This window comes from Falco naumanni, chromosome 2 (genome assembly GCF_017639655.2).
Source record: "Falco naumanni isolate bFalNau1 chromosome 2, bFalNau1.pat, whole genome shotgun sequence".
NCBI lineage: Eukaryota > Metazoa > Chordata > Aves > Falconiformes > Falconidae > Falco > Falco naumanni.
This window is the reverse complement of record NC_054055.1, coordinates 64,427,926-64,443,360: the sequence shown is the minus strand read 5'-3', so window position 1 is coordinate 64,443,360 and position 15,435 is coordinate 64,427,926. Positions and strand designations below refer to the sequence as shown.

Below are 15,435 nucleotides of genomic sequence, written 5' to 3'. Positions count from 1 at the left end.
CAAGGCAAGGTCAACTCCTTCCCATACAAGACAACCCTGTGCTGTACACTGAGCGTCATCCATCAAGACAACCTAAGTTACAAGCTAATACTGCTATTGAGATCCTTCATCTCATCTGTTATCATATGATATCAGACATCAACTAAAGATGTGCCTTTTGGATTTTAAAGGCTAATGCAGTTGGACTGGTAAAAAACCTACCCTTGTATCTTCCCCTTGCTTTCAAACATCATTTTTTCCCTATCTAAAATCCACAAAGTCATGGATTTCTCCTCTCTTTGGAAAAAAACCAAAACAACAAACCTGAAACCCAACAAAATACAACCCTTGATATCTGCCCGTTTAACTGACTTCTTTCTAAGCACCTCTCTCTACACCAACAGAAGTGAAACCCACCTTTAGAATATAATAAACTTATGACTTCCAAGCACTGGCATCCCCATAAGGGAGATCATATTCTTCTTCTTGGGCACTGAAATATTTCTACCGTCATAAATCCTTCCTGACAGCAATTTTAAATTATGCTTTTTCTAGCTTAATCACAGCTTTGCTATGTACAGCAACAGACTTTGACATGCATTGGTGCAAGCTAAGCTCAGGGAAATACACCTAAGACACACACCTTAATTCTCATTTGCATTGTAAACCATCATAACACTTAATTGAAACAATTTACCCTGTAAAAGTTCATCACTCAGTAACATACTTCAGAACACAAACTCAGAGAAGCACACACCGATTTTTCCCATTAGGACAGCTACTTATTAAACTTTTCATCCTCTTGTTAATAAATTCTGTATTTTAGTTCATTTTAGAACACACATTTATTCCCAGGAATAGGTGTGTATCTAATGCAACATGAAGAAAAATGAGAATCACCATCCCTCTTGCCCAGTAGTTTTGCATAGATTACTATATACACAGCAGTGACAGGAAAAAAGATATGCTACTGTTAAATACTATTAGGATTGAAGAAGCAAAACACACTCTATTTGCTTTTCAAATGCAGATTCTAAAATGCTGACTTGTAGCGATTCTTAGTTCTGGATTTTGCTACTGTTCACAGTTAAACGCATTACAATCACAGAACACGTCAGCAAGTAGTAGAAAGCAAGATCTTTGCTTTTCAACAAATTGTACTTCGACAGTAACGAAAAAAATTCACAACTGATTGTACCTACATTAAATATCTAACTGTTTGTAATGTAAGGACAAACCCAGTAGTTTTTGTAAGCTCCAGCTCATCCACCCTGTAACTCAGAAAAAGAAATAACGCAAACTAATCAACTGTCAGACTTAAATGCTCAAACTAATAATCCTGACTTGCTCATTTAAACAAAAATTAAGTCACTTACAGAACTGGATGAACAATCAGCTCTGGACTATATGATTTGATTACTGTTGCTGCATCTTTGGTACAAAACACATGGGACAAATCTGCACCCTAAAAAAGAAAATTTGCAAACAGAATTACCAAATTTATACTTAATAATAACTTTATCATTCCAAATTTTACTCAGTGAATAATTCACTTGAATTTTACTTCTCAGTAGTTCAAGCAAACTTTATTTTTTCTATTTTGGCACAGACTATCATGCAATGTTTTGGAGAATTTTTTTTGTATCCAACTTCCAATGTAATTTTTTTCTGTTTCTCACCAACAGGATGACTGAAAATACAGTCATTGTGTTTTGAACCTTTATTCACTTCAGAAATGTTTCTCATTTGCAGATGAGCAAGACTAAAATGTCACATGTACAATAGGAAGAAAGGCAAAAGAACACAGCTGAACAAGAGACAAGTTACATTACAGAGGAAAGATAGTACTGTAATATAATTGCAAAATACAGCTATGGCAATCTTATGTGTATCTTTCCAGCCCTACCATTTTTACTCAGTGGGCCAGATCCATATCAGGTAAAGGCTGGCACAATTTCGACAACACCCCTTAAGTTAAATAAACATTAAAGCTGAGGAGTTTAGCCTCAAGCTTCTGTTATCAACTCAAAAAAATCAGACATACATATAAAAACTATGTAAGCAGTGACCAGAAAGCTTGATCTTGTACCTGTCTTGCATACTAACATTTCCCAAGGTTAAGAAAGTGTCTGTTCTGCTTTATTACTATACATTTAACATTTCAAGCTACCAAACAATGCAGGCAATTGATCCTATGACTCTTTATGTGCAGATGTAATGATCTGAGACCAAGTGACTTCAATAGGGGCCCTCCTAGTATGCTACTGTACTTGCACAAAGTGAACAGAAAGCTGAGCGGCCTTGGTATCTTATAGAAGATCATTAAATAATATAATTTCAGTTTTAAATCCTTGAGGGACTGCAGCCTGGGGGGGATGGAGGGGTGGAAATGCCGGGATTGGTTACCTACTTACTGAAACAAATCTTCAAAAGAGAAACATACACAATGAACTGAAAGTACTGACAGACTAGAGAGTACTGAAAAGTATATGTGTTAGGCAAGTATGATTTTTTTACATTTGAATAATGACCACTGTATTTACATAGTCCACAGTAAATATATTTTTAGCCAGTTAATATGTCACTAAAATAAGGAAGCTCACACTTCTAGGAAAAAAAAGCTTTGAAAATACTTCTGCTGAAGATTATAATGTAAATAAAACAGGCTATTAAAAATCACATTAAATTTAACCAACAATTTTTAGACTTAGAGCACATAAGAATTCTACTAGCCTGAAGTTGTAGGTTTTGAAAGTTACTTCATTCAACACACTTATCAGGTCCAGAAAAAAATTCTGACAAACTGACTGCAGCACTGAAAACACAACTTTAAACATTAATCTCAAGCTATTTTGTTGTCCACTTTTGGAGAAAATATTTCATCAAGTTTTGAAAGTTCCTATCCAAGTCTCTGATAAAACAGTTCTGCCTCCAGAATCTTCAGTTTGTTAACATGTTTAACTTCACCTTGTACAGAGAAAATACAGAAAACTTAGCAAATGACACATATTTACAAAGTATTTCCAGATATCCAGAACTAAGGATTTTCTTTGTTAAATAGAAGACCTTTTAGAACTCAAATTTCACATGCAGCACAGAACGAATGCTTTTTAAAAAATGGCACTTAGCCAATACAAATGATGAAAAGTTCATTTTGGATTGGTATAAAAGATCACGTACCACTTTGAGAGCTGTGATTGCAGCAAAATATGGTGCTCCAGTGTATCTAGAACGAAATACAATTTAGGTTAGGAAACAGTCATGAGATTAGATAATCTTAAAATTAGCCTGCCGTAATGAAGTCCCAAACCGAAGAGCAAATTTTTTGAAGTTTTCCCTTTTTTTTTTTCTCTAAAAGACAGATAGTCTTGCTACACTGAAACCAATCTCAAACCTTGTTCTGATTTCAAAGGTGCAGGATTTCACCTTAGCCACCTGATCCTTTCATAGAAATATTTATAAAGATCATGCCATAAAAAACCCAAACTTTTCTCAGACAACCAACTTAAAAGTTTAGAGACAAACAAAACAAAACAACGGTCAAGCACTGTTTGCAAGTCAAATCTGGGATCTGTGACCTGGATCAGTCCCATCTGGTTTTAGATGCTGAACTAAAGTGCCAAAACTGTGATTCCAGTTGCCCTAAATTCTCTTTATGAAGACTGAAGAGAGAGATATGGACAGAATCACCCTCCAGAGGTGCTTACTTCTGCCAAGAGGTAAGAACCTAAGCCCATCTGACAAGCAGGAAAACTAACTCTTGGCTAATCAACCCAGCTATAAGACAGCACCTTTTTGCTCATCATGGAATTTTTATTAATGGCAGATGTCCAACAGCAGATCTCTCTCACAGGAGAAAGATGCCATCTCTACTCCAAGTGGGGAAAATGAAAAACAGGAAGGTGTAGTGCCTCATTCAAAGTATTGTGCAGATTACTGAACATGGTCAAGAAAAGAACAGCACCTGATTTCTTTCTAGGTCAACACAGCATTTAACTGATTTATACTTTATCTCTTTTTTTTTTTTCCTGAAACACGCTATTTCTATTATTCCAGAACATAAAACAAGGTATTGACAGAATCTAGTAACCACTACATTTTATCATAATAAAAAGTGCACAGTAAGAAAACACTCTATTTCCGATTTAAGAGACCCAGTTCCCAAGATACCAAAATGTATTAAAAAAAAAATTAAGATGTGCCACTGTCTCACTCTACTTATTCTAGAACTTCATCACGCAATGGGAAAAGAGTAACACTGAAACCAGAGAGAATGTGGTGGACAAAAACCAGAGAGAAGGTAGACACAGACACAAAGAGTGTTCTGTTTCAACCACATTTACTACCAAAATTTTGCAACACAACTGCAGGGAAACATGTTTTTTGATAAGTATGCATGATCATGATGGACTAGTAAAGCTCTCTGGAAAATACTCATGGAAGGTGAGTTTGAATGGCTTCTACAAGTACCTATGACATCCTCAAACTCTCTCAGAAACAAAAATAAAATCTCTGTTTTACTTACTCTTGACATCCTCCAACAATGCCTATGCGTCCATCTTGACCTTTATGCCTTTTCCCTGTTAAAGGAGGGATAACATTGCGCACCAGTTGAAAAATATTCTCCATATCCTTTAGAGAGTGTGTTCTGTGCAGTGAAAAAGATCTCTCTATAACTAAAAAGAAGAAAATAAGTGTTACTTTAAAGTATGTTCTTCCTTAAACTACTATCAGCATTTCTTTTGAAACACTCATAAACACTGATAAAATCAGAGATACAAAGTGACATACTTCTAAAAACCAAATGCTTCATCACTCAAAGGAAAACAGTAACTAGAGAAGGTGATCATTTTAAAAACGAATTTAGGGTCTGATGCAAAGAACATTCCCATCGACTGCTCACAGTCCTAATTTAGGGCTTAGGTACAGAAAGAAACAACCACCCAGAAGAAATAACCCATAGTTACATGAACATTTTGTAACTAGAAATACCATCTTAGTTCAGCCTGAAATCACTTCCACAAATAAACTCAACAGTAATAGGTACACTTAGTAAGGGCTAAACACATACAGACACAGAGCAAGCACAGAGCAACTAAAACCACATTTCAAATGTACACCCTACCTTTATTTTTTGCTTCCCCTTAAAGACTTCCACCTCTTAGCAGAACCACAGCCTATCTCACTGCTTTTTTTATTTTGGCAGATGGTTACAAAGCGTAATGGAAGTCTTTCTGCAAAACTATAATCCAATGCACTGGATGCACAACATTACAAATAGCACACAAAGATAATTTTAAGCTATAATACCACTACAGATCTCTGATGCAAAGCTACATGTCAAGCTACATATTACAACAACTGCACACTCAGAAGGCTACAAATTCAAATTAGTGTTTCAAAAGACTAGAAAAATTTAGAAGAAAGTATTTCAACAATTACAAATAAAGAGAAACTGTTTACCTAACATAGCACAAATCTGAAGATCAATACTTCTATCAACAATGAGTTAACTATAAATTGCAGCAAATACACTAAAAGAATAAGCACTTGTATTTGAACAAAGCTCCTCATTAACTGCACAATTCTGTTCATAAGAGGGGTTTATTTGAACATTAGTATTAGTCTCCTAGACCTTAACTCTGGTTTTTCGCAGATCTTCTAAAAAGTTTTCAAGGAACTGCTATATAGTAATACATTATTATGTAAAAAACTCCCATGATAACTCCTTATTTTCAGCTGTATAAAACTTAGTAACTCCACCCCCTAATTCCAAAATCGGGGTGGGGGTGGGGGGTGGAGATGATGGTGGTGGTGTAGGAAAAACTGTTCCAGAAATTTTGGACATAATAGTGGAGAAAAAACGTAATACACAAGAAAACTCTGCATCTGTGCGCTATCAGCAGAAAGCATCTTTTTCTCAGTCTTCCACTGACTCTACACCTAAACCAGACACACTAATCTTCAGTAATAAAATGCTTTAGTGTTCAATAATGATAAATACTCCTGGCTGATCTTTTGCTTTTAAAATCCTTCTATAATACAGGCATCCCATTCTTGCTGAGATTTAGAAAAAAAAAAAAAAAAAAGAAAAAAACACCCTGTTTTGGACTATGGCCAAAATAGCACTGCAGTGACCCAGAGGAGAACAAAACGCTCATCTCCTCTGGAAATAAGGCAGATTATTGTCTTTAAATCACACTTCATACACTCACTGGTTTTCAACCACACAAGAAATATACTTATCATATAGCTTGCAACCCTTAGAGTGCAATGCTGTTAAGGAGGTCCTCTGTTTCTTTGTCATTTTTTGTTTATATGTAAAGTAATTGAATAATAAAAAGGGAGAAAACAGAGAATTGTACAAACAGCAATTCCTAATAGAGCCCCACTCTATCTACAGAATCACTAAGGCATATTTAGCTATACACAACTGAAATCTAAAATCCTTATCAGATGTGCTGACTGAAGCATTATTTTCACATTTTATTATAGCTTTGTTACACCTTCACCAATTAAAATATTAAAATAAAAAATTAAAATATTATAATCCCGAGTTGCTCTTGCTATAGTTAAATATATAATGCATTTTTGCACAGTGTAGTATGATTGTATACCTACATGATGAAATCCAGTAAGAAAAACTGAACTTTAGTTTCAAGTCTTTAGAGATACTGAAACTCTTTCAACACAAAATGTCTCAGAAGTAATGGCAAGTCCTTGTAGGTACCATCACCCCAGTCTAGAACCTTAAACGATTTCCTAAAGGATTTTCTAAAGCGCTCCAGATTTCCTTTTAACTTAAAAGTAAAAATAACATTTAAAACACAGAATCCATACGTATGCTGTAATTTACCTACAGAAGTCTGCTGCCATCAAGGAATGCTACAGACCAACTGTCCAGTCAAGAAGAAACACCACCAAGTCAGCCAGCCTAAACCTTCAATAGGCCTAACCCCCCAGTCCCTCATCCATTTTACAGGGAAACACAGTAGGCAACAGAACTGAAAAGGCTCCAAGATCCTCTCAAGTAATCATAGAATGCCCTTTAGGGTCTGGCATGCCAGATTATTATTCAGCACTGAGGCTGAGTGTTTTTCTTTCTCTTCAAACCACACTTTTTTCACCTGAGCAGTGTGAAATTCAGAATTCAAACAGAATGAGACTTGTTTCATTTCCACATGGCAGGCTACAACCACTAAGCCCCAAACTGACTCTGGTTTCAGCATTGATAACAGTATCCCTGTTTTCCTCCTGCCCATGCAGTCTACCTCCATGTACAAAGAGACTATGATAAACATAAATGACATGGAACCACAGATCCCGAGTCTGATAATGAATGGCAATATCTGATTATCAGCTTCTGGCCCACGCATACGGTACAGAAGGAAACGTCCGTGCATAAATTCTAATTCTAGACTTATTGCTTTGCCTTTTTATTCAAAATAAATTCAGACACCCAAAGAATTTATAAATGAGCTGGTGTAGAAAAAAAAAATATACCAATATTTTCATCTTCTATTACACCCACTACATATAATGATGTTTAATTTAAAGATAAGATTTAGAATTTTGATTAAAAGAAGCTGGATTTTAACATTTGACTGAATTCAGTGTAGGCAAAACTTCACTCTTTTCCCAACCCTGAAGAAACACATGCACAGCCTCAACATCATGTACTGGGTTACGCCTGTTAACAGCAGCAGAATTTCCGCTACAAGGTACCTAATGTTTCCAGACAATTTTCAGCAAAGGTGCTACTTGCCTTTTATATATAAAACTTCTAACTTCACTTTACAGAACTGTGAATGTGGAAGGAAGTCCCCAATGTTTACAGGGTTTGAAAGGTTTTATTTTTTGCCCATCAAAATTTGTGTCGCTAATGTATCTATATTAAATAATCAGTACAATGGTACGAATGAGGTTTTAATTTCATTTTACATCAGACAGACACCTTCACCACAATATTAAATAATTCCAATTAGCTTTTATTTCCAAAGCTACTTACTACCAGTGCTTTCACACAGAAGTTTAAAAAAAACTAGCTTTTATTTATGCTATAGAAGGAAGTACCTATCGGTGGAGAAAGTGCTGCTGTCATAGCATTATAATTAAAGTTATCCCCATATGAACGATGGTTCGCTCTCTGAGGCGGACTTGCTGGTATAGATTGTGACCTTTGTGATACCGTAGAAGAAATTCCTGCCAACATCTGTCCCAACATCTGTAACATCTGGAGCTCTCGAGCATGCTCAGCTTCCCGACGCTTGTCCTCAATTTTGAGCCTCTGCTCTTCATATCTGTAAAATTTCTCTTCTGTATCCACACTCTGCTGCAGGAATTTTTCCATCATTTTATCCAATGTTAAATTTGCATGGCGTTTTTTTGATCTTTTGGGCTGATTGAGAGGTGGGGTAATAGTTGGAGCATTAATTTCTTTAAAGCCTAAAACAAGAAGAGAGACAATTATTTTTCTGAAGAAAAGTATTTTTCTAAGAAGCAGTTAAAAAACTCCCTATTGAGATGTGCACCTAATGCGCCACAATGTTGTTATACTTTTTCAAGGTGAATTGTACTTATTTCAGATATTTTTATTTCAGAGTACCAAAGCAAAACCAGAAGCTTCTATAAAGTTATAAAGGTTACAGGAAAATCACACAGAGGCATCTTTTAATTGTTGTAGTACTAAACTTCAACAATAGGAGTCTTTTTGATCTTCTAAAAAGGTTTAAGTGAAGGCTATTAAATAGTATAGTCTCATTTGTGTATTGCAGGTAATTACATTAATCTAAATTGAGTTTCAGTCTGTTGGCATTCTGAATTTGCATTTCAAAAGACATTAGTGTAAACAACTCTTTGATGGGGTTTATGTGCAAAAAGAAGGTTGGTAAGATGTCAACCAATTGGCCAATTCCTCAGTGATGTCAACTTCTGAAGACAGGTTCATGTTTGTATTAAAACCACAGCACTAGTCTAGATTTAAAACAAACAAATAGCACTGTCCCCCCTCCTCCACAACAGAAATACGGAGCCGAGGGTAAAGAATGAGCAAGGAAAGGACAGGCTTTATCTAAGGGCTGTTTCTGTCCACATGCCCGCTAAAGTTAGCAGCAGTGTTTCTGAAACAACTCAAGCTATTAATTACATAAAAGCTCTCCCCTAGATTTCTCGCCCATCTGCAACAATAAGCAGATTTTTCAGGTATGCTCGTCATCACCATTTTAATACCGATTAACAAAACTGTACAATAGTCTGCAGGGAAGAGGCGAATCCTCCAGCGAGGATGCCCGTTTTCTTGTACGGCGCTACCTGACACTTTGTCTTGCTAATCTCTGCGCTAGTTTTCCATTGGTTTCCTATCGATAAACACCGATAAAAGCTCACTATGGTCTCCGTCCCCCAGCATCTCCCCCTACCCGGTTTGCAGCGTTTCCCGCCCCCCGCAGGAGCCCGCTCCCCCTCCAAGCGGCGGCGTTCGCGGGGGGCGGGGGGGAGCTCTTAGGAACGAGCAAGGTGCCGGGAGCGGGGGGAGACATGGGCGGATTTCGGAGCGCAGCGGCCGGCGCGAGAGCAGGAGGGTATGGCAGAAGCCACTAGAAGCACGCTAGCTGGAGAGAGACACCGGCAGTTGGGCTGTGAGAGCCCCGGGGGGGGCCGCGCTGCCCGAGGGGTGAGGGGAGGACACCCGGCGCCGGGAGCCCGCCGGCTACTCACCGTCGCCCGGAGGCACGGGGATGGCGAAGGGGGGGCACTCCACTTTGATGGGGTGGTCGGCGTAGGAGGAACACTCCCCGGAGTCCTCGGTGAAGTTGTCGCGGGGGGACTCCAGCTCGGCGTCCTCGTCCAGCTCGGCGTCCACCTCGCGGCTGTTGTGCGGCGTGCCCGGCGTTGGCGGCCCGGCCAGCGGCCCCGCCGGCTGGGCGCCGTCGGGCGGCGGGGCTAGCGGCTCGGGGGCGCCGTCGGGGCCCCCCCGGCAGCTGAGGATCCGGTCCATCTCGTCGTAGTACTTGCATATCTTGCGGGCGTGCCCGTTCTTCTTCAGCCCGTCCCGGGCCTGGTAGTACTGGCGCTTGAGGCCCTTGATGCGGATGCGGCACTGCTCGGGGGTGCGCTCGAAGCCCAGCTCGGCCAGGCGGCAGGCCACGTCCCGGTACACATGGCTGTTCCGAAAGTTGCCGTCCAGCGCCGACTGCACGTCCGCCTCGCCCCAGATCTCCAGGAGCGCCCGCGTCTCCAGGTCCGACCACAGGAAGCCCCGCGTGTTCGTGATCATCCTTGGCCGGCCGGGGTCACTGCAATGGCCGCGCACGGGGGAGAGGGAGGGAGGGAGGGAGGGAGAGAGCGAGGGAGGGAGGGACGGAGGGGGGCGGAGGAGGGCGGCGGGGAGGAGGGAGGGGGGTTTAATGCCCGCACTCGGCTCTCCCAGGGGGCGCCTACGCCAGCCCCGGCCGCGGCAGCCGCGGTGCGGCGGAAAGCGGCGGGCAGCCGGGCCCCGGGCCCCGCATCCCAGCCCGGGCCGCCGCCGCTCGCAGCCCGCACGCACGCAAACAAAACTTTACAGGCACCGCTTTGCGCTGCGGGCACCTGCAAAAAAAGGGGGGGGGGGGGGGAAGGGGGTGTAAAAAAACCCACCAACGACCCACCTTCTGCTCCCCCGGCTCGCCCCCCTCCGAAAACAATGGTAAATAAAAAATGAACAAGCGAGCGCCCGATGCGGAGCTGCGGCCTCCTCCCCCGGGGCAGGACGCGCCGCCACCCCGCTCAAGCAGCCATCCGTGCGCGGCCGCTCCCCCGCCCCGGGCTCCTCCGGGAGCGGCAGGACGACGGCGCTGGCTGGACTTGGAGGCCCTGCTCATCACAGTGCGCCTCCCTGCCTGCCTCCTCCCTTCCCCCCCTCCCCGCCGCAGTGGAGCGCGATCCCTGCACACACACACACACGCACGCACGCACTCGGGGCGCTGCGGCTCGGCACACGGCAGCCGAGAGCCCGCGGCTCCGCTCGGCGCCCTACCTCAGCCCGGCACACCGCCGCGCCGCGCCAGCACGGGCACAGCATCCCTGCCCCCTCCCCAGGGCCGCCGTGTCACTCAGCCGCGGGGCAGGCAGCCAGGCTCCCGCACGCACGCACTAGCGCACACGCACACAAGCGGTGCCTGCGGCTCGGCTCGCCCGCGCAGGCCGCCACAAAAGCCCACTCTGTGGCTGGCGGAGACGGCGCCTCCCGGTGGCCCCCGTCTGGGTCGGGCATCCGCTGCCCTCGGCGGACCCCTGCGAAGGTGCCGGGGGTCGTTGCTGTGTGCGCTCCCCCCCGCTCCCCGCCCTGGCCGTCCGTTCGCAAGGCAGGTGAGCGGCCCGGCCCGGCCCCCCGTGGCAGAATGGGGTGGGTTTCATTGTGCCGCGCCGCCCCGGGGCCCCGCTGCCGCCCACACGCCGCTCCTGCCCCGGCCCTTTCGCTTTGGTTTTGCTGCGAAACCGTGCTCCGGCGGGAACTGCGGGGCGGCGGCGCCAAGCCCACCTCCCCGTCACGGGGGCCCGCCGCCGCCTCCCTCACGCCCCGGCCCAGCCCCCCAGCGGGGCTGCCCGGCCGAGGCCCCTGCGAGGCTGCCCTTCCTTCCGCGGGGAACACCCGCCCGCCCACGGGCTTCCGCGGCCCCCCTCGGAGAGCAGCCCTCGGCACCGGGAAAGCCCGCCGCCGCTGGGCGCACTGCCGGCACCACCGGCCCAACGCGCCCACCGCCCGGCCCGCCCCCGCCTCCCCTCAGGCGCAGGCCCCACCCCCTGCCCGCCACAGCCCCGGTGCGGAGAGGTTTATACCTTCATCGCACCGCAGCCAGAAGCCCGCGGCCAAGGCCAAAGCCAGCGCAGCCAGGGCGCCGGCAGTGACAGCGCCCCGTCCCCACATCCTCCCGGGGGAGAAGGCAGGGGCTGTGGCCGGGCTGGGCCCCGCTCCGCGGTCTCCTCTTACCTAGCCACAGCGCGGGGTTCCCCACACCCCTCGCCAAGCAGCGCGCACAGCTCATCGGCGCGGCTTCCGGCTGGGCGCCGGGCCGGGTAGGGCCAGGCACGGCAGGGCAGGCCAGGCCTACGCGGGCGCGCCCGCTCCGCTCCGCGCCTCCCCGCGGCGCGCCGCGGCCTCCCCCCACCCCCGCCGGCAGCCAATGGCGGCGCGGGGCCTGCGCGGGCGGGCCGCGCTGAGGTAACGGCCGCGGCTCCCGGCCCCCCGGCAGCCGGGCAGGGCCGCTGCGGCCTTCTCTGGTGACGGGGCCTGCCGCCCGCGGGCCTCCCCGCTGCCGCCCGCCCCCGGGCTTCCTGCCCCCGCCCGCGCCGCTGGGTGTCGGGCGGCGAGGTAAGGAACGGGGCAAGGCCGCGCAAGGTGCGCCCCGGCGGCGCGGCAGTGTGCCCCGAGCGACTGTGTGGCAGGACCCCGGCCCGGGAGCCGAGTGATAGAGCCGGGAGCGCTCGGTCCGGCCGGCGCGGTGCTTTGGTGCTGCCTTCCTGGCCCGTTTAGTTGGAAACAATCAAAAACTAGGAATTACCATTTATTGTTCTCTGCATTTGAAAGCTTTTCACATCCCTCACCTCACCAGGCATTTCTGAGCAAACACCTGGTTTATGAGTGTGATTCATTTCTCAGCTATTTCTAGCTCAGATACATCATCTCAGAGCACTATTCTTGTGATACTTTGACTCTAAAACACACCAGAGCCAGTGGAAATACTGGCTGATGTTCACCTCTGGTCCTACAGCACCTACTTAATTTAAACAATAAATCAAAATACAGCATCACCCAGGAAAAACTAACATGATTATATGCATGAGAAATCTGAAACATTAAAGCTCAAACCAGCTGTAATTTCTGCTCTAGACCCCTGGGTATTTCAAGCAAGAGTGTCATTATTAACTCATAAAAGCTTCTAGCCTAACTACAGCAGTAAAATGCCGATGTTTCAATCAATTAGTATTTTGAAGGGGTGAAGACAGACAATATTTGCCTTTACTGTTGTGTGTTACAGATAAGCTGTGGTCAAACAGGCCTGCTGGTGGACCAAACCCAAGCAGGAAAGATCTGTGCTCTTCAGCTTCGGAAGCATCGCTTTAAACAGGCATGCAGGCTGCAAAACAACCTGAGCCTTTAGTAACCCAGATTGAACAGTAACCCACGTACCAGAGCAGAACGTGGATGTCTGACAAGCTCACTGTAATATATTAACTTGTTCATTGAAAAGTTACTCTTCTATAGGTCCTGGTATCTGGTAAGATTTTAAAAGCAATACCGGATCAGTAAAATTTGCCCTGTATTCAGGCAGCTTAAATAATACTTTTTACACTTTGATTATCTGTCTGTGTGGCAATCACATTTAGTTTTTACATGAGTTTTCACCCAGAGAAAAAGGTTATTGGAGTTTTGAACCACCATTTTCCTTATACTCATGTTTTGATTCCAACTGGAAGGATAAAGAACATGGAGATTTCCTGTAACTCCAGCAGTGATGTAATGCCTGGAAGAGAGGGGGGAATGAACGATGTAAATGTTTTTTTCATCTCATCGGGTATCTCTGGCTCCACCAAAAACACCTTGTGCCCAACAAAACAGAGAGGAAGAAAGATACAGTTGTAATGTTTTTCACTGGGTTCTCTGGTTTCCTTTGTAGCAGAGATGGAAGCAAGTTCTTCTGATGCTGCAGAGCCCTTAGAAGTTGTTTGTGGAATCAGTGAAGTTTCCAGGACTCAATTCTCAATTCACATGTGGAAGAAAACCTAAGGGTATCTATGGGCTTCCTCTATGCCAGTGTTGTTAGGTTGTTATGTACAACCTTGACACCAACTAAACAGTCTAGCTGCTACTATTGGCCTACATGAATGTAAGAACTTTGAGCAAAAGACATTGCTGCCTCTCAAATATTCTACTATTCTGCATCTAATTCAAGGTACCTTCTTTTGGTACGGCACTAGCTGCCATCTTCATACCCTGTGCAGTATAAATCCATAACTACCAGTGCCATCTCGGAACCCAGCATCAGCGATGTTACTTAACCGGAGGATGGGGCGGGGAAAAGGAGCCTTTTACAGAACTACAGAAGGTAAAAAGTGTATGAGGCAAAAGTTCACACACCCACAATAGAATTAAGAGAAAAAGCAAATGCAAGAGGCACTTATTTCTTTAGGTATACACTGTGTGGTGCATTTTTTATCAAGCTTCTTGGTCTGACAGTTCTGTCACTTTGCTTGTCTATCTCTTCCATTGAGGGAGGAATGACCTTGAGGAATTCCCTTTCATGCCTTGGGCAAAATCCTTCTGGCTTCATTGCTTGTTGCTCCATTGCTGGTCCCTACCTCTTTCTCAGTTTTGCCTCTCCTGCTCTAGCTCTTGGTCTCAGCCTTCAGTTCCAGCATTTTAACCCTTATCTAGCTGCACTGTCACCGCACCATATCATCCTCATTAGTGGAATAATTACTGCAACCCTTTTCTCCCCTGCTACGCAAAGAAAGACTAGCCATCAATGGCCAACCTGAGAATGTCCTACTACTGTCCAGGTAAGCAAGAGCGTGGAGGTTTGACTTAGTAGTAGATGGCAGCAGTCACTGACAGCTGATGCTTTCTGGGAACAGAATGTATATGCACAGATAGGGTGATGTATGGACTATAAGTTAGATGTCCCTAGGTAGAGACCCCAAAATAGTGACCACTCTGGACCATTTTGTGGCCTCTTCTGCAGGTTCCTGCTCAACCTTTGTTCACAGTATTTCTGTTTGGTTTTTTTTTTTTTCCTTCTGATCACTTTGTACCCACTTGGCACTTACATCTGAGTCCTTGTCATCCATTTGGCAACTGTTGTGCAACCCTGCCTACCCATCCCATTCCAAGGTGAATGTGAACAGCAGGTGGCAATAGCAGAGCTTGCAACATTCTTTGTGTTCTCACCACAAATAATTGTCAGCTTGTACTGGAATCATTTAATTTCATAAATATTATAAACATATCCATGTTAATGACTCTAACAGGAGGTTTAAGCATTCATTTGGAGTGAGGGAATGGAAGAACTGAGAGTAATAAGTACATGTAATTGAAACTGCCCATAAAATATGACCAAAGATCTCTTTGTTGTTGAAATAGGTATCTGGAAGCACTCTTCAGAGTGAAAAAGTGGGAAGTCCTCATTTCGTTTGAATGTTTACCTAGCTAAATTGTAGGAGTTAGAATTGATAGTGGTAATAGACAAGGCAGTAATGGCATATAAGATCAAAAGGGAGCCAATTCTTTAGATGTTACTAACAGTACTATTTACTGCCATTAAAGCGAGTGGAATGAGCATGTTTTACACCAAATATTACGTTTCTCTTAGTACAGAGCAAAATGTGTTTTTCTATGGTGTAAATTTTAGTTTGTTAGTTTTGCTGTCTCTAGGCTGCAATGAAACTAGAAAGAGAGTAAGAAGACCTGAAGCTATAATAATA

At 44.7% G+C, this 15,435-nt stretch overlaps 1 protein-coding gene across 6 annotated transcripts in view; it reads right to left on the bottom strand.

The window, feature by feature from the left end:
* The window catches only part of NAXD (NAD(P)HX dehydratase), a 50,226-nt gene extending 37,968 nt beyond the window's left edge, over nt 1-12,258 (bottom strand). For 2 of the 6 annotated variants that reach the window (XM_040584524.1, XM_040584527.1), the window contains exons 1-6: nt 11,945-12,078; nt 9,694-10,271; nt 8,053-8,424; nt 4,505-4,655; nt 3,160-3,205; nt 1,356-1,444 (exon numbers count right to left, since the gene is read on the bottom strand). In XM_040584524.1, the coding sequence (XP_040440458.1) occupies nt 1,356-1,444; nt 3,160-3,205; nt 4,505-4,655; nt 8,053-8,424; nt 9,694-10,252 (1,217 nt within the window). In that variant the 5' untranslated portion in view covers nt 10,253-10,271; nt 11,945-12,078. Of the gene's footprint in view, nt 1-1,355; nt 1,445-3,159; nt 3,206-4,504; nt 4,656-8,052; nt 8,425-9,693; nt 10,272-10,622; nt 10,858-10,990; nt 11,288-11,793; nt 11,920-11,944 lie in introns of those variants that run through there. The other 4 variants (XM_040584525.1, XM_040584526.1, XM_040584529.1 and 1 more) reach the window with 4 other exon arrangements.
* Nucleotides 12,259-15,435: the final 3,177 nt, after the last annotated feature.